This window comes from Pinus tabuliformis, chromosome Q (assembly GCF_031772625.1).
Source record: "Pinus tabuliformis cultivar Carrire ecotype Pingquan chromosome Q, CPIR1, whole genome shotgun sequence".
NCBI lineage: Eukaryota > Viridiplantae > Streptophyta > Pinopsida > Pinales > Pinaceae > Pinus > Pinus tabuliformis.
The window spans coordinates 277,127,978-277,152,679 of NC_142296.1; the positions used below are offsets into that span (position 1 = coordinate 277,127,978).

General features: G+C 38.6%; 1 protein-coding gene across 1 annotated transcript; it reads right to left on the reverse strand.

Moving 5' to 3' along the window:
• Positions 1 to 5,692: 5,692 nt before the first annotated feature.
• On the reverse strand, positions 5,693 to 23,172 carry LOC149219299 (putative polygalacturonase). Its single transcript, XM_089382561.1, has 5 exons — positions 22,526 to 23,172; positions 20,666 to 20,786; positions 20,387 to 20,561; positions 20,178 to 20,248; positions 5,693 to 7,183 (listed from the first exon to the last, which is right to left on the reverse strand). The coding sequence occupies exons 1-5, from the start codon at positions 23,054 to 23,056 to the stop codon at positions 6,531 to 6,533; spliced, it is 1,551 nt and encodes a 516-aa protein (XP_089238687.1). The 5' UTR covers positions 23,057 to 23,172; the 3' UTR covers positions 5,693 to 6,530.
• Positions 23,173 to 24,702: the final 1,530 nt, after the last annotated feature.

Sequence of the window (24,702 nt, forward strand, 5' to 3'; positions counted from 1 at the left end):
TAGTAGAGTTGATTATCTTTCCAGGTTTTCCTTCGATACCCCTCAATTCAACTTCCTTTCCTCCCAAAAAATTTCAAGAAAAGTTCTTGAAAATTAAAAGCTATCGTATCCAAAGATTGGTAGCCATTGGACTCCAAGTAAAACATCAGCACCACCCAATTGGAATGGAAAGCATTGGGATATTCAATACATATTCTCCCATGGATAGCTTGATATTAGGGCACTTTCCAGAGCAATTTATGGTTCCTTCCACTTGCAACCATCACTTGACACTCTGTGCTGGATATAGGAAGCAATTCAATTCCTTGGCTATCTTACAATCAATAAAATTATGGATACTGCCCAAATCAATCACACACTTTACATTTTTCTTCTTGATATGTCCTTCTATCTTGATAGTTTGAGGAGTGGTAATTTCTTCTAGTGCATTACAAGATATGGTTGGATTGATTTCTTGAGACTCGATGTGATCTTTCAATTCTTTAACATTTTTCTTCTTGATATGTCCTTCTATATTGATAGTTTGAGGAATAGTAATTCCGTCTAATGCATTACAAGATATGGTCAGATTCATTTCTTCTTTCTCGATGTGATATTTCACTTCTTAAACCTTTTTCTTCTTGATATGTCCTTCTATATTGAGAGTTTTAGGAGTGGTAATTCTTTCCAATGCTTTACAGGATATGGTCGGATTCATTTCTTCTTTCTCTGGGGTTGGTTCCTGTTGTATATACTCTTCTTTTGACGTTTCTTGATCCTTTTCTTCCTCCTCTCCACAATCAATGTAAAATAATTTCTTCTTCAGCACACTTATGACCTTTAATGTATTTGTTATCACAATTGTAACGAAAGCCCTCTTTCTCTTTTTCTTCTAATTGTTGTGGTGTAACCCTTGTAGGTTGTGGAAGGCTAGGAGAAACAACACTTCCATCTTTATAGTTGTGAGGGGTAGACTTCCTTATTGCCATAATTTTGCTTTCCACTTTGTAACAAAGCCTTTTTTCTTTTTCTTCTTTTTTTTCCAATTGTTGTGGTGTTGCTCTAAAGAAGGTGTTGCTCTTTGTATCCTCATAATGTGATATCATTTCCTCCGTGAAAATTGACCACGTAACAAGTTGTTTATGAGAACAAAGCCCTTTATACCATAAAAATTGATCCGGTTCTAAATACGAAGATGCAATACATACCTTTTGTAATAGTGGTACACCATGTAGATCAAAATATTGCTCCATCTGTAGTATCCAATTTATTAGATCCTTTCCATCAAACTTCTTCATATCGCCTTTTCTTAATTTCAAGAGCTTGATCTTGAAATGATTGTAACTTTGTACTTTCAAATCTCAAAGTTTTAAAATTGTCTCCTGTAGTAGCCCTCTGAGTTCTCTTTTTAACCCCTCAAGTCTGAGCAGAATTTGATTCTCCAAGAAAGAGTTATGCCCAATCTCCTAGGATGACCTGATTATATAATGTTTCAGTAGAGTGAACTTCTACGACGTGCCACGTGTCACTGTTTTGACCTTCGGATCTGAAAACTATGCACAGAAAACTATAGTCCATCCTCTTTTTATAGCTTCTTACGAAATTTCAATTTGTTTCTCGGAGAGAAAGTTATGACGATTTTCCCAAGGTGCCCTGTTTGGAATGTAATTCGGGGGTCTGAAAAAACCCTAACTTCCTCAGACTATATCTCCTAAAATATATTGAGACAAGATTTGAAATTCAGAGCCAAGGTTCAGACCGATCCTTCTCAAATGGGTTTTTGTTTTAGCTTCTGAAACTTTGTAGCGAAAGTGTTATAGCGAAAATCCCACGATGACCTGTTTTAGTTGAAATTCTGGAGCTTGCAAAAACCATAACTTCCTCAGATCATATCTCTGAAAATATAGCTAGACAATCTCTGAAATTCAGACCTGAGGTTCAATGCGATTTCATCTAAAATGGTTTTTTTTTCACTTCTAAACCATCACAAAAAAAAATTATAGCGAAAATGCCACGATGACCTATTTGGAGCAGCGAAACCCTAGAATCCAAAGCTCTGATACCAAATGTTATGAAACCAACTCACAAGAAGATAGAAAAGATAGATGAACACCTTAGAAATAAGCCTCTTCGAGGGGGCAACCTCCTTTACATTACACAAATGAATAATTCTTGGATGATACAAATGACAAGACCCCCTTTCTATAAATAGGAGCCTAAGGGGTCATAATATAATCAGAGCCAACATAACAATAATAATGTAAGGGCACAATAATAACAATAGTGGGCATCTACTAATATAATGGGCTGCGGCCACTAACAATATGGGGACTAATAATAACATAGGGCTACAACAATAAGGGGTTGACATATACTAATAGGGGTGGGACTACTACTAGTTGCTATAGACTAGTAGTATAGAATTGCTATGAGATAGAATTCAAATTTAATTCACAGTTTAATTCAAGGACAAATTAAACTGGAATTTCTTATTGCCATTTCTCAACACTCCCTCTCAATGCTTTGAACTCACAAAACTTTGTGAAAGTTTGATCATTTTTCTGCATAAAAAATACCCAACATTTACAAGAATAGTCATCAACAAATATAACGTAATACCTGTGTTTGGATGTGGAGGTTGTCGAGAATGGTCCACACACATCTAAATGGACTCTCTCCAGAATAGACTCTGCTTGATTGTCTATGTCTCCAAAGGAAGACTTGGTGTATTTTCCCAAAGTACAACCATTGCATGTATCAACTTGCTCAAGCGTACCTTTGGGAAGACCATTAGAGATTTGTTGTAATATCTTCAAAGCCCCATGATGTAAGTGGCCCAATCGCCTGTGCCACAACTCACCGACGTCTCGACTCAACATATTTCCGCTCTTGAACTAAAAAATCACAATCCTCCACCTCTATCTTATAGAGATTTTGAACTCGAATCCCTATTTTCTTTATTTGACTTGTGGCTATGTATTGAAGGAACGCCTTTCCTTTCGAAAAGATCACATCATAGCCTCTATCCTCAAGCATGGCAACAGATACCAAGTTCTTCGTCAATCCAGGTTGCATAACATTCTTCAAGGTGAGTGGAGCCACATGCTCCCTCTGAAAAGTAATAGTGTCGATACCAGTAACATTATACTTATCTTCATCGCCCATCTCGATATGCATCTTGAGATCTTTCTCCTCCAGTTCATTGAATAACTCTTTGTCGCTAGTGATGTGGAAAGAAGCTCCACTGTCTAAGTACCAGACGCTTCCCATCATTGAAGATACCATGTATGCAATGAGGGAAAAGTCCAATTCGAATTGGGAGGCCAAAACCTCACCTACTACTCCTCTTGAGGACTTCTTCTTGGACTTCTTCAATGGACAATTTGTAGCAAAGTGTCCTATCTTGTGACAATTAAAGCATTTAAATTTTGTCATGTCCTTCTTCTTACCTCCATAATAAGAATCTGATTGGAATGGGAAAGTTTACCTTTTCCCTTCCTCGCCATCATTGCTAAGGCACAATTCACTTCATTGTCAATCTTTGATTAAGAGCCATCCTTGGTGTTCCTCATGATCTCATCCTGCATCAAATCTGCCCATAGTTATTTCCAATCTGACAACTTCTCCCGACCATTGACAGAGTCTTGATAACTATGCCAACTCTTTGGGAGTCCAAGAAGAGCAAGGTTCACCATATCATCCTCGGCAACCATGATTCAACCACTTCCAAGTTCATCCTGACATTGAGTGAACTTGGTCAAGTACTTTGGAATCGTCTCGCCTTTATCCGTCTTGATTTTACGAAGTTTATCCTTCAGTGCCAACTTCCTTTAATCACTGCTATTCCGATACAAGTCCATCAACGTTTCCCACATAGCATGCGGCGTTTCCTTTCCATGGAGACTCGAGACAATATGATCTCGAACACCCTCAAGAATTATCTGCCTTGTCTTCGCCACACACTTCATCCACTCGACCAAGTTCTGTGCATTAATAGCTGTTGGCTTAGGAATTTCTTGTTCAACAAATTCCTTCAAGCCATTGTCCTCTAGCACAACCTCCATCCTGTCCCTCCAGGCTATGAAATTCGAGTTGTCTTCCAAGGCATACTCAAGATTCAACCCATGGAACGTCATGTGCCGATCCTGAAGTATGTATGCAAATTTGACTTTCCCCTGTAACCCAGAAACTCAAAACTTCGAAATCTCCTCTAAAAAGTTGATTTTAAATCAACGATATCTCCCTCATTTGAACTCTAATTTGGCCGATTGTTTTTTTGAATTTGGGTATCTTTTCCCAAGGAATCCAGATCTGCAATTTGTTTATGAAAATTCTGCACATAAATTCTCAGATTTGCTCTGCAAACTCTCGGCCCAAAAAAAATCGTGTTCCGATACCATGTAGAAAATCTTGTAGATTCACACACTAATGTAATTTGCTAAAGAAAGAGACAAGAATCTACTTCTACTCTTTACAGTGAAAGCCCATAAACATCGAGCAAACAATAATCAATAGAGGAAGAGAATCAAAGGCACATAACACAATAACACAACTCAAAACCCTACTATCTATTTTGTATTAATCCAGAAAATCAAGATGAAATTACAATGCTTGGTCTCTCTACAACAATCCCAACACTCAGCAAATTCAATCTCCAACTCATAAGAAAGCTCAAGGCCAAAGCTTAGCCAATTCACAAGCTCTCCAGGTCTCTCTTCCAATGTGTAATTCCTATGAAGGACAACTTGTATTTAAAGGTAAATAAAGCCTCTAAAAATAACGCAATCCCTCGAGGATCAGTTCCTGATTGCATGCACTATCAGTGCAACTCAGAAAAATCTAAAACAAATAGTACATTGTCCCTGCACTCTAGTCTCAACTCGGTCTTTCTTAGAATTGACATGCATAAGTTTCTGATAAGTAAATATTCAGTTAACTAGAGTAGCATTGGTGGAGTTCATAAGTGTCACCACTGACTGTTAACTCACTATTAGTTCTCTCAATCAATTTGAGAACTAATTTAACTGAATTGACTCATGAAACTGAGTCTTCTATTTTACAACTCACAATTAACTCACACTGGACTCCGAAAAAAAAAGAAACATATACATGACTTCCAACTCAAATTTCCTAAATTAAGTAAGTTTAATAAACTTAATTTAACTATTTTAAATTTCTATGAGAATATAATTCGAATTTAATTCACAGTTTAATTCAAGGACAAATTAAACTCGAATTTCTTGTTGCCATTTCTCAACATTTAATACACACTTATGTAAGATTTCAAGTCATATATTTCCCTTCAAATAGGTATTATACCATATCGAAAATTCTCTTTTTGTGGCAACTGATCCCACATGCTGATAGATATCACCATACCAAATGACAGTGAATATTGGCCACATAATGTAATGTGTTGGACAAGCCATCCTTAGAAAGTGACAAGGCATGGTTATATAGTGTAAAGGACCAAGGATGGCTTATTGTTAAAATGGAGTTGCACACCATTTCCCATTTGATGTGTGTAAGCTTGGAACTATGATCATTTATTAATTATTAATGCACTTGTAAAATAGACTTCAAACCTATGTTTATTTAACATTATTTTATTGAGGCAAAACATGATACAAGACTTCTCCAAAATGTTTATAATACACTCTTTAAAAAAACTTACAGCTGAATTTAAAAAAGTCAGATTGTGAAGTGAAAGGGTTTAATGTGCTTCTCAAAACATTATTGCCAAAGTTATAAGAACGACACATGTCAAGAACCAAAGTTCCCAAAATCACAACAAAAACTGTACTTACCAAAAAAGTATATTAAAACATTTGGCAATTGAAAAATACATAAATTCCCATCGATCATGGTCACCCAATAAAGTTGGAAAACACAGCTCCAAACCAATTTAGGGGCAAAATTGGTCTGAATCAGAACCGACCGAACGGTTTCCAACTATGGTTCATGCAAGCTGGTAAGTGGCGTACATCAGCCGGTCATTGATTAGAGCTTGGTGGATTTGACCATCGAATTTCAGAAAGAGATACAAACGAGAATGACTGGAGCTGGTGGAGTCACCAGGAAGATTCTGGCCCTGAAAAGTATAGCAGTTTGGACAATGCAGCGCCAACCATGTGCACAACTATCTCAACGAGCTTGCAGATCCAAATTTGTTTGTACTTGGCCGTCCTCCCTAGGCCCTTGTAGAGGCAAGGCCTCTAATTTTGTACTGTCTCCAACGTTTTCAAATTCCATAACCATGCACTTGTTGGAATGCACTGCTTCCGTAAGAGTGACAGAGTTCAGATAACGGGATGTCTTCTCGTATAGGTGAGAATTCAAATCTTACTCCATGTGAATACACAGTAAGGCAGTTTGTTTGGCTTGGCTAGTGACCTTAAATTGAACGTTTGCCAAATTTTCCATTCGGCCAAAAATATAAACCTCCAAAATTCTGTTTCAGGAATGCATGCCTGTGCCTTTCCAATCATGCCAAAACGAGCAGAGAAATTCACGAACAAAGAATATCTAGGCTGCCTGGCATATTCTAACTTCTAAGAATGTCTTAGCATTGGACAATAAGATACATTAATTTGATCTCGAGTTTGGAAGTTTGAGCATGGTGATGGTGAAACATTTGCAGAAATACCCTCAACAAATTCACAATGCCAAGTAGTTCTTCCTTGTGGAATCCCTTCCAATTTAATATTTGAAAGGCAGATGTCGACAAAAGGGGTCTTATGCAGGCCCTTGAAGGATGGTGCATTATGTATGTCTTTACCCACAATATCTCTTATTATTATTCCCTTGACGAGTGGAAGAGCATTGAGATCCCAGTTACTATCTGGGTGATCATTAGAATTAGCTGTGAACTTGATGGGTATCTTGACATTTTCCATTGTTATGTTAGAGATTGTGATATTGGTAATATAGCCACCTCTCCCAATATCAGTCTTCACTCTGACACCTGCAGATGCATTATAAACATTCAAGTTTTCTACCACTACACCTTCTATTCCCCCAGACATTTCACTTCCAATTCCAATCCCTGAACAAGTTGGAGTTGTGCCTGTCACTCGCCGAATAATTATGTTTGAACTTGGATGCCCCACAGCTATTCCATACTCGTCCCATCCACTCTTTATTGCTACAAGATCATCACCACTGCGAATGTAGCAGTCTTCTATACAGACATTTGAGCTTGAATCTGCCCACAAGTATATGTCCTATGATGTTAGAGATAGACCTAGAATAGAACCTAAAGAAATATAAATACCTTACAAAACAGCAGAAGTGACAAGGATCACAAGAATGCCCCGTAATTAAGAAATTTAAAACTTGTAAGCAAATAACACAAGTAATAACGATCACAAGACATAAGGACGAAGAAGCTGAACAAACATATGAGATAGTACACCAGAAAGTGAGTCATTAGGAAGGATTTGCACCTTTTTTAAATATCTTATTACAATATGCCAATGTGTAACCTTGCAAGAAATATTGTAGTTTAAGACCCAAATTCTTTTGAAGGAGCTGGATTATATGGGGAATTGTGGATTGACGCAATTTTTTCAATGTAGGGGAAACTTTAGCAAGAAACATGGTAATTTGAGCAAGGTAATGCATCTTAAAATATATCTATAAATTCCAGCCTAGTGTGCTATATCCAGTGATGGTTTAATGCAGAGAGAAACATGCTATATCCAGTGAATTAGAATCCATCTTAGAAACATGCTATATCCAGTGAATTAGAATCCATCTTAGAAGCCTCATAAAACTCATCCTCAAACTCACAAGAATATAAAAACTAGTGCATAGTTAAAGAAAAACAAGAAGGTATCCAAATTCCAATTTCAGGAAACTCTTAAAGCACTCACAACTTTATGCTATGGAAAAAAGATCTTAAAGGAGTAAGGTGGTAGTTTATCACTTCTAGATCTAAGAATGAGAAAATGGTGAAAATTATTGAGCGTCATCCTCCTAACAAATAACCATAAAACTCTACCTTGCCATTGGGCTTACTTTGGTATCAATAATCAGCCATGGAGCCTCCTAAGAAAAGAGAGACGAATCCAAATTGGTGACCCCAACCATGCATCCTGCTTTCTATGTCCTCTGTTGAGCCCCCAAAAGCAAGTCAGTATTGCCATACTCTTAATTTTCAGATTTGATAAGTTCAAAAACTTGCCGTCAAATATCTAATTCCACATCATCTAATGAAAAAGAAGTCAGTCCTTACAAAGGACATTAAACGCAATTGGCACAAAGTGCTCAAGCAATTAAGGACAAGGAAATCATTGAAATAGCAAAGAACAAGAAAAACACAACATGATTATTGTGGCCTTAGCAATGTTCACATGTCAAGAAAGTCAAATCATGACATAACTAGTCAATGTCATTAGAAGATGTTTACACCATGATTGATAAGGATGATTCCATATTCATTCAGGTTATGAAAGAAACATCATTAAATTGGAGAAAGATCGCTTGCAAGAACCTTGACACAAGATACATCATTTGACAGAAGCTTATTCAACTAAATGAATAAAACTCATCCTCAAACTTACAAGAAAAGAAAGACTAGTGCATAGTTGAAGAAAATCAAGAAAATTATCCCAATTTCTTAAATCAATTTCAGGAAACTATCAAAGCACTCACAACTTTATACTATGGCAAAAAGACCTTAAAGGAATAACGTAGCACTCCTTGAATGGGATGCCAAAAGCACAAGAGGGTGGGGGGCAGGATGCCACCATCAAACCAATCAACACACCCAGGGAACGTGGGAGCATGCCCCTCTAGAGGATTGAAAGGTACATGCAACAAGCACGGGAGTTCTAACACACACATGAAGCTCCTCCCTCATTACATCATCCATTGCTCAATGAGACGTAGCACCATCCAACCTAATTTTGTATCTTTGATGGATTTCAGCTCAATCAAGAGCTTTGTCATTTTTCTCTGCTCCATCAATTCGACATTTATTCAAGGGCAGGTGAAGGCACTTAGCTTTGGCATTTTGCTCCAAGATTTTATTATACATTGTATATTGGAAAGCCTCTGGGCAGTTCTCAAGTCTCAGGATGTTTATCAAGAAAACGCTCGTCCTTGGCTCTTACAATTTCATTGTCTTTTCTTTCTTGTAAAGAGCGAATGCAAGATTATGGTGTTATGGTTCTGTGTCCTATGGCTATTTTGGGACAATGCACACATTGGCAGTGTAGTCAGACGTATAGGCTGAGACCTCTGGCCTGCCTCAGTGGTTTCCTGTTGACCTCCTAGTCCATTGTTAGCCTTTCTTGAATCTCAGCGAGGAAGGGGATGTAATTAGCTGCGCTAGTAGGAGCACTCATTCCAAATTTCACTTTCTCTTCCAATGATGGAATGTATCCATGCCACATTTCGCGGGTCTAGAGTCTTTTCTTTAGGGTGTTTTTTTTTAATTCTCATTGTGGTTGTTTTTGTGTGGTCTGTAGTTTTCAATCAAGGGGTTAGTTGTTAAAATTGGCAACCATGGCAAAACTTCATGTGGGTCATCTTATTCATGGCTAATAATATTTTTATTAGATTCCTCTCGTAGAGAGGTGTAGGATTGATATAAAGATCATCCGATTCCGATAAGTATTCATGGAGATATGAATTTATTTTGATTATGGAATTATTATCAAGCCGACCTACAACTCATGTAGGCTCAGAAGCCCAACAGTCGCATCTATTCAAACACCAAATTTGTGTATAAATATAAGAGGACTTTTTCCTCATTTTCTCTCACTCTTCTCATCACATATCTCTCTCTCTCTACTGCGCAGAGATGAGTCTCTTCTCTACTGCACAGAAATGGGTCTCTCTCTCACACATGTGAAGTCGGAAGCCATTGAACCTGAAGCTGCAACTGCAGATCCAAAGATTGACCTGCATGGCCTAGAATATCTCCTCTTTGGAACTGCATTGTAGGTCCATCTGGATCTCCTCTGGAAGCCGCAACTTTTGGTGGTGGAATGAAGTCAATCCGACGAATGGTTTGCAAGCTATCGACTGCCCTAGTTTGAAGTCGGAAACTGCTGAAACTGAAGCCGCAACTGCAGAAGTAAAGATTGACCTGCATGGCCTAGAAGATCTCCTCATCTGAACTGCACTGTAGGTTCACCTGAACCTCCTTTGGAAGCCGCAACTTTTGGTGGTGGAATGAAGTCAATCCGACGGTCGGTTTGTGAGATATCGTCTGCCCTAGTTTGATAATGAAGCCGCTAATGCTGATGCTGCTGATCTAGGGTTTGCTACTGCTGATATGAATAAGATTTATTGTACTATTTCTCTCTGCTGAATTATTGAAGATAAAAGAAGATTTGATCAAAGGGTTTCCCCACACATTGTGGGGTTTGTCCCTGGCTAGCCGCCACATCTTCTGTCTCTTGTCTTGGCTTGTTTTTTGTCGATCGTTTAATGTTCTATCTGCACTTTACTTTATGTACATGTGATTGCTAATCTGTGGAATATAATAAGAAAAAGAAGTAAACTGTTATAAGCATAGAACATACCATAACTTAACATGGAATCGGAGCTGAGGTGAAGACAAAGCCCGAGCAAGAGCAAGAGCAATCACCGAAGAGAAGATTGGCAAGGCTATCCTAAAAGAACTATGGGGTCCTCAACACTCTTTCTGCCGAAGACAAGCTCCGTGAGAAAGCTGACTATCACGGATGGAAGATGTCTATCGATCTAACCCTAGAAGATCAAGGAGTGCTGGACCATGTAAGAGGCAATATTGTTGAGCCTCCATCAAATGCATCCGCTGTTGTCTGGAACAAATGGAAAAATGGAGAAATCAAAACAAAGAAGATCATCCGGGACTCTATCGATAAGCACTTGGTGGCCTACATCTCTGATCTAGACACCTCCAAGGGAATCTACGATAGACTGGTGAGTTTATTTAAAGTTAATGATGCAAATCAAGTTTTGTTTCTTAGAAATAAGCTGAAGGAAATTAAGAAGGGTAAAGATGAGAGTATGCAAGCATACTTCTTAAGGATCACCGAAATCAGGAACGATCTCCTATCTATTGGGGAGGCTATCACTGACAGGGGAATGGCACTCACGACTCTTGGAGGATTACCATCTGAATGGTACGTGTTCAGGACTACTCTTCTGAACAATAATGTAATTCCTGGTTTCGAGGAATTAATGGCTAGATGCATTCAAGAAGAAACAAGGGTAGAAGAGCAAGAAATGCCCATGCCTAAAGGTCCTCCTGCTGCCTTTTCTTCTCATGCTAAGAAAAGAAATAATTCCGGGACTAAATCAAAAGGAAAGGCTGGACCTAAGGGTGGAAGAAAAGGACGATGTTACATCTGCGATAAAGCAGGTCACTATGCAAGGGAGTGCCCTGATAGAAAGGACTCACACCGAGACGATGATCAAAATCCCTCTGATGGCAAATCAAAGGAATGACAAATTCAATAGCAAAGGTAAGAGGAGAGCTGGGGATCGAGGAAGAGGACAACCATTCAAGAAGGCTAGAAAGTCCAGGATGTATTAAATGCACCTGACCTTAAAAAGAACCTAGTGTCCATCTCGGCAATGGAAGACAAAGGCTACAAGGTAACCTTCAGCAATGGCAAGGTATGTATATGGAAAAATAATGTTAAAGATGCCTTTACTCTTGGGTTTAGTGTTGATTCATTATATCAGGTCGATGGAAGTCCGCTAGGTGTCATGTCTTGTGACACAAATCTTCAGTGCGAACTTTGGCATCAGAAGTTTGCCCACCTTCATTACAAAGCTCTACCCGATGTAAGATAGATGGTAAGAGGGATGCCCGAATTCCAAGTAGAGAAAGAAGGTGTATGTCTAGGATGTGTCGAAGGAAAGCTCAAAAGGGGACCATTCCCCTCAAGCCAAAGCAAGACCTCCGATATATTACAGTTGGTTCACTCAGGCATATCTGAGGCTGGCATTAAGAGGGAGACTACTACACCACATACTCCTGAGCAGAATGGTGTGGCGGGAAGGAAGAACCGCACGATTGTGGAAGCTGTCCGGGCCATGCTACATGATCAAAGACTTTCGAAGTTTCTATGGGCTGAAACTACAAACACTGTCGTATATGTACAAAATCGATGCCCTCATCAAGCATTGGGTTCCAAGACTCCTGAAGAAAAGTTCACCGGTAAGAAACCTGATGTTTCTCATTTTAGAATTTTTGGAAGCCCTGTATATTTTCATGTGTCGAAAGAGAAAAGAAATAAATTGGGTGCATCTGGAAAGAAGGGAATTTTCGTGGGCTATGGTGAAAATACTAAAGGCTATAGAATCTATGTAGCCGGTCAAAGGGAAGTCATAATTAGTCATGATGTCACCTTTGACGAAGATATGGCTCTCAGCAAGGTGAACAATCTTCCGACTTTGAGGAGCTCTCAAGAAGCCGACACCAGGGAACCAAAAGAAAAGGATGATGAATCAATGCCTGATGTAGAAAAACCCATGGATCCACATGACCCTTCCTCTTCTAGGAAGAGGCCTTCATGGCTTAGGGGGATACTTGATGATGTTGAAGGACATGCTGCACCCCGAGGAACCTTCCGTGAAAGTAAGAAACCTAATAGGTATCAGGGATACCTGACCATCATGAGCATGATCATACAAAATGAGCCTCCATCATTCTCAAATGCCGTCAAGCATCAAGTATGGAAGGATGCTATGACCAAAGAATATGAGTCTATTATGGAGAATGATGTCTGGGAAGTAGTTCCCAGACCCCAGGACAAGACCATTGTCACTTCTAAATGGCTTTACAAGATAAAGCATGTAGCAAATGAAAGTACGAAAAAGTATAAGGCTCGTTTTGTTGCTCGTGGTTTCTCCCAGAAGGAAGGTATAGACTATGATGTGATATTTGCACCTGTTGCCAGATATACGACCATCCGCTCGATCATATCCCTTGCAGCTTCACAAGGATGGAACCTACATCAGATGGATGTCAAGAACATGTTCTTGCACGGGTCGATCAAAGAAGAGGTCTATGTGGAGCAACCTGAAGGATTTGAGATTTATGATTGAAAATCTCATGTATGCAGGTTGAAGAAGGCTCTCTATGGGCTGAAGCAAGCACCCCGAGCATGGTATGAGAGGATCGATAGCTACTTGATGAAGCTGGGATTCACTAGGAGTGAAGTCGATCCTAACCTTTACTTTAAGGTTGAAGATGACAAGCTGCTCATACTGGTGCTGTATGTGGATGACCTCTTTCTAACAGGTGTATACCCTCTCATTCACAAATGTAAGAGGGAGTTGGCTTCTGAATTTGAAATGAAGAACCAAGGACTTGAAGTGTGGTAGAAGCCAAGGGAAATTTTCCTATCTCAAGGAAAATATGTGGTAAAGATATTGGAAAGATTCAGTATGATGGACTGCAAGCCTGTGACTACCTCAAGGATCTTAACATTTAGAAGTTATATGATAGTGATGTCGGACCAAGTTTGGGAAATGCCTCTGAGTTTCATAAACTCATTCGCATTGATGTTCTTGGTGAACCTCCGTCCGAACATATGTTTTGTAGTTAGCATTGTGAGCTCATATTTGGTTGAGCCTCACTGGATTGATGCCAAGAATCTTCTGAGATATCTTCATGGCACAATTACTAATGGGTTAAGATACACTGCTGGAGATGTGAGACTACTTGGATATACTGATGCTAATCGAGCAGGCAGTGTGGTGGACCATAAGAGCACTTTCGGGTGCTGTTTCACCTTGGGATATGCTTCGATATCCTGGATGAGTAGGAAGCAGAAGTCGGTGGCTTTGAGCACCACCAAAGCAGAGTATATTGCCGTTAGCATGGCCTCATGTGAGACAGTTTGGTTGTGAAAGCTCTTCAGTGCGCTGTTTGGATTTACATTGGATACCACTATGATTCTCTGTAACAACTAGAGGTGGGATTCGATTATTGAGGAATCCCGTATTTGTCGATTGCTCCAGCGGATAGATATCATCTGGGATATGGTAAGTCGATGAGCAAGGAGGCTTCATTGCATTAAGATGATGTACAGGACAATATACCTTGTCAAAGCCCCGAGGAAAGATCTAATCTGTGATTTTCCCAAACGACTTGGAGTCGTCAAGAAACCCTTGTACAAGGATCCTGCATGTTGCATACATTGAGCTCTGGGAGCTCTGAGGGCTTACTGGAGCAACATACGACCACAGGGTGACTCACGCTCCCCTGGTGGTGCGCACTGGAACAAGATGACTCGCTCTCTTGTGGGACAAGATGATTCGCTCTCTTGTGGAACAGGATGATTCGCTCTCCCGTGTAGCAGGATTGATGTGTTCTCCTGTGAGGCCTAGATTGATGTGTTCTCCATGGCAATTGTAGCAGGATTGATATGTTCTCCTGTGAGGCCTGGATTGATGTGTTCTCCATGGCGGCTTGGATTGATGTGTTCTCCATGGCGATTGTAGCAGGATTGATGTGTTCTCCTGTGAGGACAGGATTGATTAGTTCTCCTGTCGAGGCATCCTACCCATGCAGTTTGGGACTCATGGGAAGTACCTCTCATCTGATCAATGAGCAGGGAAATGAAGTTAGGAACCATAGTAGTACTGATGGACGCATCGTTGTATCTACCGTACTCCCTACGCTAGGATGACCTTCATTGATCTGGGATCAATGATACTGGTCTCGGACCAGTGGTAGGAGTTGTACCATACTATGACATTGACTTCGGGTTGGTTGAGACTAGTCTGGGACCAGTGGTACACTCTCTGAGACTGCGATACTGGTCTGGGACCAGTGGTAGGAGTTGTACCATACTATGATGCTGACTTCGGGTCGGTTGAGACTGGTCTAGGACCAGTGGTACATACTCCGAGACTGACTTCGTGTCAATGCAGTACTGGTCTGGGACCAGTGAGAGTGGTACATACTATGACGCTGACTTCGGGTCGGTTGCGACTGGTCTGGGACCAGTGGTACACTCTCTTAGATTGCGATACTGGTTTGGGACTAGTGGTAGGAGTGGTACTTACTATGAAGCTGACTTTGGGTCAGTTAAGACTGGTCTGGGACCAATGGTACGCACTCTGAGACTGACTTTGAGTCAGTGGAGGATGATACTGGTCTAGGACCAGTGGAGTTGTACTCACTATGACGCTGACTTCGGGTTGGTTGAGACTGGTCTGGAACCAGTGGTACATACTCTGAGACTGATTTGAGTCAATATGATACATCCTCGATCATTTCTTCTTCTTCATAATTCGGACAAAAGCAGAGCATAACAAAACAATGCAAGTGCAGAGCAGAACAGAGCAAAACAATACTGATCAGTACAGGGCAGAACAAGACAAAGCAGAACAGGCAGAATAGAGCAGAGCAGGGCAAGGGTCAGGCTGTACAGGGCAGTGCATTTGATGGATGAATAGTAACGATCGATAGACAGATTGCAGATGAAGTTCTCCCTGGTTGAGAGGGAGTGTTAAAATTGGCAACCAGGGCAAAACTTCATGTGGGTCATCTTATTCATGGATGATAATATTTTTATTAGATTCCTCTCGTCGAGAGGTGTAGGATTGATATAAAGATCATCCGATTCTAATAAGTATGGAGATATGAATTTATTTTGATTATGGAATTATTATCAAGCCGACCTACAACTCATGTAGGATCAGAAGCCCGACAGTCGCATCTATTCAAACACCAACGTTGTGTATAAATATAAGAGGACTTTTTCCTCATTTTCTCTCACTCTTCTCATCACATATCTCTCTCTCTACTACGCAGAAATGAGTCTCTTCTCTACTGCGCAGAAATGGGTCTCTCTCTCACACATGTGAAGCCGGAAGCTGTTGAACCTGAAGCTGCAACTGCAGATCCAAAGATTGACCTGCGTGGCCTAGAATATCTCCTCTTTGGAACTGCGTTGTAGGTCCATCTAGATCTCCTCTGGAAGCCACAACTTTTGGTGGTGGAATGAAGTCAATCCGATGAACAGTTTGCAAGATATCGACTGCCCTAGTTTGAAGCCGGAAACTGCTGAAACTGAAGCTGCAACTGCAGAAGTAAAGATTGACCTGCGTGGCCTAGAAGATCTCCTCATCTGAACTGCATTGTAGGTTCATTTGAACCTCCTCTGGAAGCCGCAACTTTTGGTGGTGGAATGAAGTCAATCCGACGGTTGGTTTGTGAGATATCATCTGCCCTAGTTTGATAATGAAGCCGCTAATGCTGATGCTGCTGATCTAGGGTTTGCTACTGCTGATATGAATCAGATTTATTGTACTATTTCTCTCTGCTGAATTATTGAAGATAAAAGAAGATTTGATCAAAGGGTTTCCCCACACATTGTGGGGTTTGTCCCTGGCTAGCCGCCACATCTTGTGTCTCTTGTCTTGGCTTGTTTTCTTTCGATCGTTTAATGTTCTATCTGCACTTTACTTTATGTACATGTGATTGCTAATCTGTTGAATATAACAAGAAAAAGAAGTAAATTGTTATAAGCATAGAACATACCATAACTTAACATTAGCACAGGGCTTGCCCCTCGATGTGGGCCTATTAGCTCCCCTTCACTCATTAGCATCACTCTCAGCGGTGGGAGCCTTAGCCCCCTGCCCAAGCCAATGACGATCATCCTCGGATCTTCACAGCCCATCCCAAGACACTCTGGGAGGTCCGTTCTCAAGTCAAAAACACTTTCCATTCCAGCGGACTCCCCTACTCTGTTTGAGCAGCAAGACATGCTGCATCAACGTGCTCGGATCCACTGAGGAGTGACTCATTACCAGGAGCATGGCTACGCCAAGGCCCAAATGAGAGTAGAAAGCTCAGCGACTAGGTTTAGGGAACTTACCCTGCACCCAATTCAAGATGAATTGATTCAGGTGAAACGAGAGTTGGCAGATGAGCAATGCACGCTCACTGATTCCGAAGTTTTGGCTGAGGTTGCAAAGTGGATGACCAACGTCGGTCACACTTGGGGAAGATACAACCAATATATGGACACTATGGATATCCACCGACATCTCAAATTTCTCCTTGGTAGGGCTCTCCTTGAAAAAAATGCAACCAGAGAGGACATGCTTCTCTCCCTAGATCGTATGTGAAGACAATTAGCATCTATGGATCAATGGATCAAAGGCTTGGACACATTGAAAGGCACATAGTCATCCCTCTAGAACCAGGCTGCTTCTCTCCCTGGATCATATGCAAAGACCATTGGCAGCTATAGATCAAAGGCTTTGACACATTGAAAGGCACATTGCCATCCCTCCAAAACCAAGTTGCTCTCTAGGCAGCAATAAGGAGCTCATACAAGTAGAAGCCACTGAACCTGATCACTCCTGATTGTTTTCTCAATTAGTTTGTTTACCCTCATGCAACATTTTTGTATGTTTTAGTTCCTTACAGGCCCTAGAGTCCCAGTTACATTTTTTATACTTCTAGATATAGTCAATAGGGCTAGCTTTTGGACTAAAATTCTTTTGAAAAGACTGAAATTTTGTATCTGGTTGGGCCTGTCCAATGGAAGACTGTATCAACACTAAAATGTGACCCTATGTTATCAGGAAATATAAATATTTACTTCACATAACAAAAAGGAATAAGGTGGTACCTTTTCACTTCTAGCCCTAAGAATGAGAATATGGTGAAAATTATTGATGGTCATCCTCCTAACTAATAGCCATAAAACTCTACCTTGTCATTGGGCATACTTTGCTATTAGACATGGAAGCCCCTAAGAAAAGAGGGACGAATCCAAATTGGTGACTCCAACTATGCATCCTGCTTTGTATGTTCTCTGTTGAGCCCCCAAAAGCAAGTCAGTGTTTTCATACTCTTAATTTTCAGATTTAATAAGTTCAAAAACTCGCCATGAAATATCTAATTCCACATCATCTAATGAAAAAGAAGAAGTTGGTTCTTGCAAAGCACATAAAAGTTTAAAACCCAATTGGCACAAAGAAATCAAGCGATTAAGGACAAGTAAATCTTTGAAATAGCAATAACAAGAAAAACATAACAGGGTTAACGTGGCCTTAGCAATGTTTACATGTCAAGAAATTCAAATAATGACATCACTAGTCAGTTTCATTAGAAGATGTTTACACCATGATTGATAAGGATGATTCCATATTCATTCAGGTTATGAAAGACAGGTCATTGAATTGGGGAAAGATCACTTGCAAAAACCTTGACACAAGATACATCATTCAACAGAAGCTTCTTCTCACGGGAGATGAAAACGTCATCTACATTCATGAAACTTTTAGTGGAATGGATACAAGGAAGAAGTGTCTGATGTACCTCAGAGATTTTGCCTTGGAAATAAAACTGAAATTTTCTGGTAAAAGTTAAATTTCAGTTGGTTACTTAAAGTTAGTGAGGTCAAGGGTTAATACCCCAAATGCAGAATTACTATTTGAGAATATGTAGGATGTTAGATAGCCACATAAATTTATGGATAATATACAGAAAAAATGCAAAATGAACTTAGAGCTCATGATAACCTGATGCATACTATAGCAATGCTCATGATGGTCCATTGTTTAGAGAATATCAGAGGAAAGCAGCTTCAGAGCATATGTCCAGTACTAACGTGGCATTCTTATGGTCCTAGTATATGCTTCTTTATATTTGCAACTATCCAAATTGAGGTTATTTTGACCAGACTTATGGCAGGTTTTCAATAAACAAATGGGTACTTGTCCTATTTGCAGTCTGTTCTTACTATCCAATTGTCAATCGATTGATGTCCGATTGTGTGTACACCAGACTTTACTAAGCTTTAAACATGAGAGTAGAATTCTTTACTTATCCTACTTCAAACTCCCTGACTGTAACCCCATTGTAGCTTGGGGTCATCGGAGGGCACCGATGACCCGAATCTACAATCACGATAAGGATGACCCCTGAAACCTAGGTATAAATAACATTTGTTATTCTTAGTTGTGAATGAAAGCTCAGGTTGACTTTGTGTCTGGGCGCTCTGATGACCCAAATCTACAATCATGATAAGGATGACCCCTGAAACCTAAGGATAAATAGCATTTGTTAATCTCAGATGTGAATGAAAGCTCCGGTGGCCTTTAGAGAAATGTGAAAATTCAAAATCCTCCATCTACCATCAGATCTTCATCTACCATCGTTATTGCTAAGGCCATGTTGTCAATCCTAGAGCATTTGAATAAATGAACAAGAGAAGTCCTGGTTTATTTCAAGTCCTGGAAGAGAGGGATAGAACCTACCTTCTAAAATGTCTTCAGAGGTGAAGACTCAAACCAAATTGTAGAGAATCATGACACAGCCGCTTATGTACCCTAAAGTTCATTTGAAATCAAATTGTAGCTCGTCATTACGAGGGTCTTTAGGTACCCAAAATATTGTCTGAAACTGCTAATATAAACTATCATCACAGCCATAAGGTCTCTGATTCTGTCGATGCATTTAACAAGAATGTAAATTTCGTTTTTTTTTAGATATACAGGGGAAAAATCAGAGATCTAAAACACAAATAAAACACAGTTCCCAAGGCAGTTTCAACGAGGAATCAATATAAAGAGATAGTTACCAAGGTAGTATCAACGACATCCATTTCAATAGAAACAAAATTGAGCATTTTGAAAAAGCGATCTATGGAAAGAGTTGCCATTTTCAAAGAAAAGCTTTCATTGGTTTTCATTACTCTTTTGCTTGACATTCCCCATAATTTAAGAAATCTTCAAATAAATTTCCTCAAAACCAATCATTCTTTGGCAGAGAGAAAAAGATCTCAACTGTAAGTTGTGTTCCTTGTTCCAGAAAACCAGCTTGAGCAACTTAAAATTGATATCACGGCATGCTGTCATGGGCTATCTATTATTTGGATTCATATGTTTCCATTAGCTATCCAGTATATTCACAGTGATGCACCCCATAAATTCACAAGATAGAGCAAGATCATAACAATACATAACATACTAGAAATTAGGTGGGAGAAATCACCAAAACTTAAGTTGATAAACAGAAATCCTATAGTTCATCCCTTGATTGAATCCACATTCTTTGTACTTTTCACATCATTTCTGTTAGGCAGCAATTCAGCCCTAGGCAACATTCATGATAATTGGACAAAAAGAAAGTATCTAGAAAATGAGATAGAACTAGGAGTGAGTTCATCAAAGCATGCAAACAGAACCACTAATAAAACTTTGTTAGCAGCAAAAATTACCTGGATCAATCCCATCTGTGTTAGGGGCATCAAGGGGAGCCAATATGGTCACATGTTTTATTACCACATTCCTGCAGGACAGCATGTAGGAGAAATGCTGTGAATAAGAACAACATCTATTCCAATGTATTCTTATTGCAAACAAATACAAATCAACACAAAACTTGCTTAACTCTCACACTCGAAAAAAAAAATTAGTAATTACCAACCTGCAATAGACTGGATGTATGTTCCAGAATGGCGAGTTAAGGAATGTAACATTTGAGATTATTATATTTTCTGAATTAACAAATTCAACAAGGTGACCTCTTGTGTGTTGCAGGGTCTTATTGAACCACATATCCCACCACATTGATCCTTGGCCATCAATAGTCCCATTTTCACCTATACAAGCCAATCATATTGGAAACATGAGCCCTAATCAATCCAGAATCCTTTTCTGAGAACAAACACAAACACATAGAGAGAGATAAGTCATAGTTGGTCACCTGTAATCACAACATTTTCAAGATTTTCCCCATGAATAAGGCTGATATGCCTTCCTCCAGGTCGTTCTCGGCCGCGACCATATGATGGGAGTGGCTCTATAAGAGGCCAGTCTTTTGGATCCTGCCATATAGAGGGATCAACATGGCTTGAAATTTTAACATGTAGAATTATAATCAGCAAAAGGAAAACCATTCAGAAGATCTTTTAAATCAAATGAGATAAATACTGTTCTCCAATTTTAAATATACATGCAGAGGAAGGCATGCATGTAAGAAATGCTTGCTGACAAGCTTCATGTAAGCCTGGCATTATCTCTGTATTGAAATTACCACGTCTTTTATTGGATGTTTTTTGTTCTAGTTGAATTGACAATAGGCTTTGGATTTCTTTTGATTGAGCAATAGGCTCACTTATCCAATCCTCATGAACTCATATTTGCACCAAGAGATGCAATGCACATTCTACAGCCAAGGTGGGATTGGGGTGATCTCGTCATGTGTCTGTGCTCATGCGTGTGTAATAATGCATTGAATCTAAGGGTGCATTGAATATAGATGCTGGCACAAACCCATCTAAAGCCAGGTTTGATATTCATCTCGAGGTTGCATGTCTCAGGTTCCAATAGTTGATATTGGACCTTAAGCTTCACTTCACAATCTCTGAGATATTGGACCTTGAGCTTTGCTTCACAACATCTTAGATTTTGGACCTTGAGCTTCTATTTGCAACCTGGATGTACATTACAGGCCTGGGTTTAGAATCTAGATGGGTTTGTAATGGAAGTAGTCTAGTCCTATGGACTCGCTCTGTGAACTAGGCCCTTCAACTGCTTGTTGAAGTCTAGCCCTATATATTTTTAGGGTGATCTAGTCCCCTCAACAGCTTGATTCAAGCAATTATCTAGATTATATTATTTAGGTGATCTAATCCCTTCAAAAGCTTGATTCAAGCAATGATCTAGATTTCTTTTGATTGAGCAATTGGCTCACTTATCCAATCCTCATGAACTCATATTTGCACCAAGAGATGCAATGCACATTCTACAGCCAAGGTGGGATTGGGGTGATCTCGTCATGTGTCTGTGCTCATGCGTGTGTAATAATGCATTGAATCTAAGGGTGCATTGAATATAGATGCTGGCACAAACCCATCTAAAGCCAGGTTTGATATTCATCTCGAGGTTGCATGTCTCAGGGTTCCAATAGTTGATATTGGACCTTAAGCTTCACTTCACAATCTCTGAGATATTGGACCTTGAGCTTTGCTTCACAACCTCTTAGATTTTGGACCTTGAGCTTCTATTTGCAACCTGGATGTACATTACAGGCCTGGGTTTAGAATCTGGATGGGTTTATAATGGAAGTAGTCTAGTCCTATGGACTCGCTCTGTGAACTAGGCCCTTCAACTGCTTGTTGAAGTCTAGCCCTATATATTTTTAGGGTGATCTAGTCCCCTCAACAGCTTGATTCAAGCAATTATCTAGATTATATTATTTAGGTGATCTAATCCCTTCAAAAGCTTGATTCAAGCAATGATCTAGATTATATTATTTATTTTTGGCGTTGTCTAACTTTTTTATGTTTTGGCATTTTGGTTGGAATTCAGCTATATAATTGTTAGTTAGATTGTGGTCTGGAGTTATATAAAATGTGTATTTGATTACATAAATAAATTCAATATCCTGAAAACTCTCTCTGAGCTCTAGTCAAACTTGTAATTTTCATCGATCTCTATAAGATCTAGAGCAAAACTGATCGGAAAATAAGCCCGTAAAAGCTTCACAACGTAGAAAAGTTAGACTATTGCATTTATAGTTAGAGTTCTTTCAAAGATACCTTAGAATCCAATGATGTCTTACCTGAGATCCCAGAATGAGTGCATCCTTTCCCAGGTACAGAGTGATGTTGCTTGTGAGATTAAAACTTCCTGTGACCCATTTCCCTGAGGGAACATTAAGCTGTGCGCCACCCTTGTCTGCAAATAATTTCAGATAACCAATGGCCTTCTGAAAGGCTCTGGTATTCATAGTCTTCCCATCACCCACACCTCCAAAGTCTTCAATGGATACAATCTTCTTCCTTCTGCCATTCATCCTAACAAAACCTGAACAACTCTGCTCTTCCGCTTCAAAAAATCCATGATCCCTCAAGTCCTCAGGCTGATTGACCCACGAGGGAAGATTCATTCCAGTCTTGGTCTGAACCAGCAGCACAACTAGCAACGTCAATAAAAGAATAAAGAGAGCCCGAGGTGCCCTTGAAACCCATTTAAGCTTGCAAACAGTCTGTATTCGATCGTTATAGGAGCATGGCTCTTGTTTCTCTGAATCAGTCGTCATTATCGCCTGCAACATAACATATAAAAACCTGGGTATCTCCAAAAAAAACATTAGCTAGAAATCACAAATCTCCGTAGCTTCTTTGAACGATCAATAAACATGAAACCCATGCAAACAAAATCCCCATATTGCACTGTTTGGTATGATACCCATTCGTCAAACCCCTGTTATTCTGATGGTGCAGAGATGTATTTGTTTGTTTCAAATTACATTGAAACGGTCTGAATTCATAGCTAGAGACGTGAAGCAAGGCGCTGTCTGAGAACGGAGAGAAATCGAGGCGGGGAGACCAAATTAAGTCCGCAGGTGGCGGGTTCAATGTCTATGTTCTTATTTATATTTTTCTATAATGTAATAAATCATATCTTGAACTACGCGTTAGGATTCATGTACAGTTCCGAAAAAAAGTTAGAAATTGCGAAATAAGCGGAATATTTTGACATAGATTCTTTTTAAGTTTTTAAGTAATACATTGACCATTTGATGATCAGCGGCTTTTGGGGTCAATCTGTCCTGATCTTTCGTTAAAAAAACATAATCATTCTAATATTATTAATTAGTTAGTTTTTATTTTTTCCTATGACATATTATTATTTTTTAATAATATTATTTAGAGTTTTTATTTTTAATAGGTCTATTTTGTTTCAAATACAGATCTTTCGTTAAAACAAACATAATCATTCAAATATTATTAATTAGTTAGTTTTTATTTTTTCCTATGACATATTATTATTTTTTAATAATATTATTTAGAGTTTTTATTTTTAATAGGTCTATTTTGTTTCAAATATTATTATTTTATATTGTTATTTATTTTATTGTTTATCTCTAAACGCTTAAATTTAAATATCATTCAAAAAATAAAAAATATTAATTAATTATATTAATAAAAATAAAAATAAATAAGTAAATAAAATTTAACTTTTAAGATTTAGCGTGCAGTTTTATTATTTATTAGTTTTCTGGGTTAAGCTATTCATTTATGTTTTGATGATGAACCATAGTAAAAGTCTAGGTAAATTTGATATGTAATTTCTGCCAAAAATATTTTTATAAATCATGAATTACAAAAGGCCATAGTGTGAGAATAAGAAGAGTAGTAAAATAACTTTTATTTAACTATTATTTTATTAATAATTATATATAATATTATTAATTTTATTTTAAATTTAATTTTATGAGTAAAATGAAAATTAAATATAGTTGATTCCAGATATAAATTCATTAGTAATAAATTATTTTGTTTAAGTATATTTTACCATTGTCGTTCCCATGTTATACTAGTATCCCTAGTTATCACTTCATATTAGTGATAAATTATTTTGTTTAAATATCTTTAACTATTTTGTTCCCATGTTATACTAGTATTTCTAGTTATCACTTCATATTAGGCCAAAAAAAAAAAAAAAAAATTAAACACCACCCAAAAAGAATTAAATAGAATATTGATTATTTTGTAAATCCTATATAGATTTTTTTTTAATTAAACCATGATCTTGTCAAGATAGTTTTAGTAATTTTAGCAAATGATTAAAAGAAATATTGATTTTTTTTTAATATTATATAAATCAGCTTTTTTTTTCATTTAATGAAATTGGAAGATATTTTTAATTAATTGTGAACTTATATTTTATATTTTTTAAATTGTGTTTTTCCAGCTCAAATAATAACAGAGGAAGTGTTTTCTTACAAGTACC

Bases quoted from the DNA above. Each gene is read 5' to 3' on its own strand.
- LOC149219299 (XM_089382561.1), bottom strand. From the start codon at position 23,056: ATGTTTTTTTTGGAGATACCCAGGTTTTTATATGTTATGTTGCAGGCG. The intron at 20,562-20,665 runs GTGACCAACTAT...TGGCTTGTATAG, and splicing joins TGAAAATGTTGTGATTACAG to GTGAAAATGGGACTATTGAT. The intron at 7,184-20,177 runs GTAATTTTTGCT...ACTTGTGGGCAG, and splicing joins CACAGATGGGATTGATCCAG to ATTCAAGCTCAAATGTCTGT.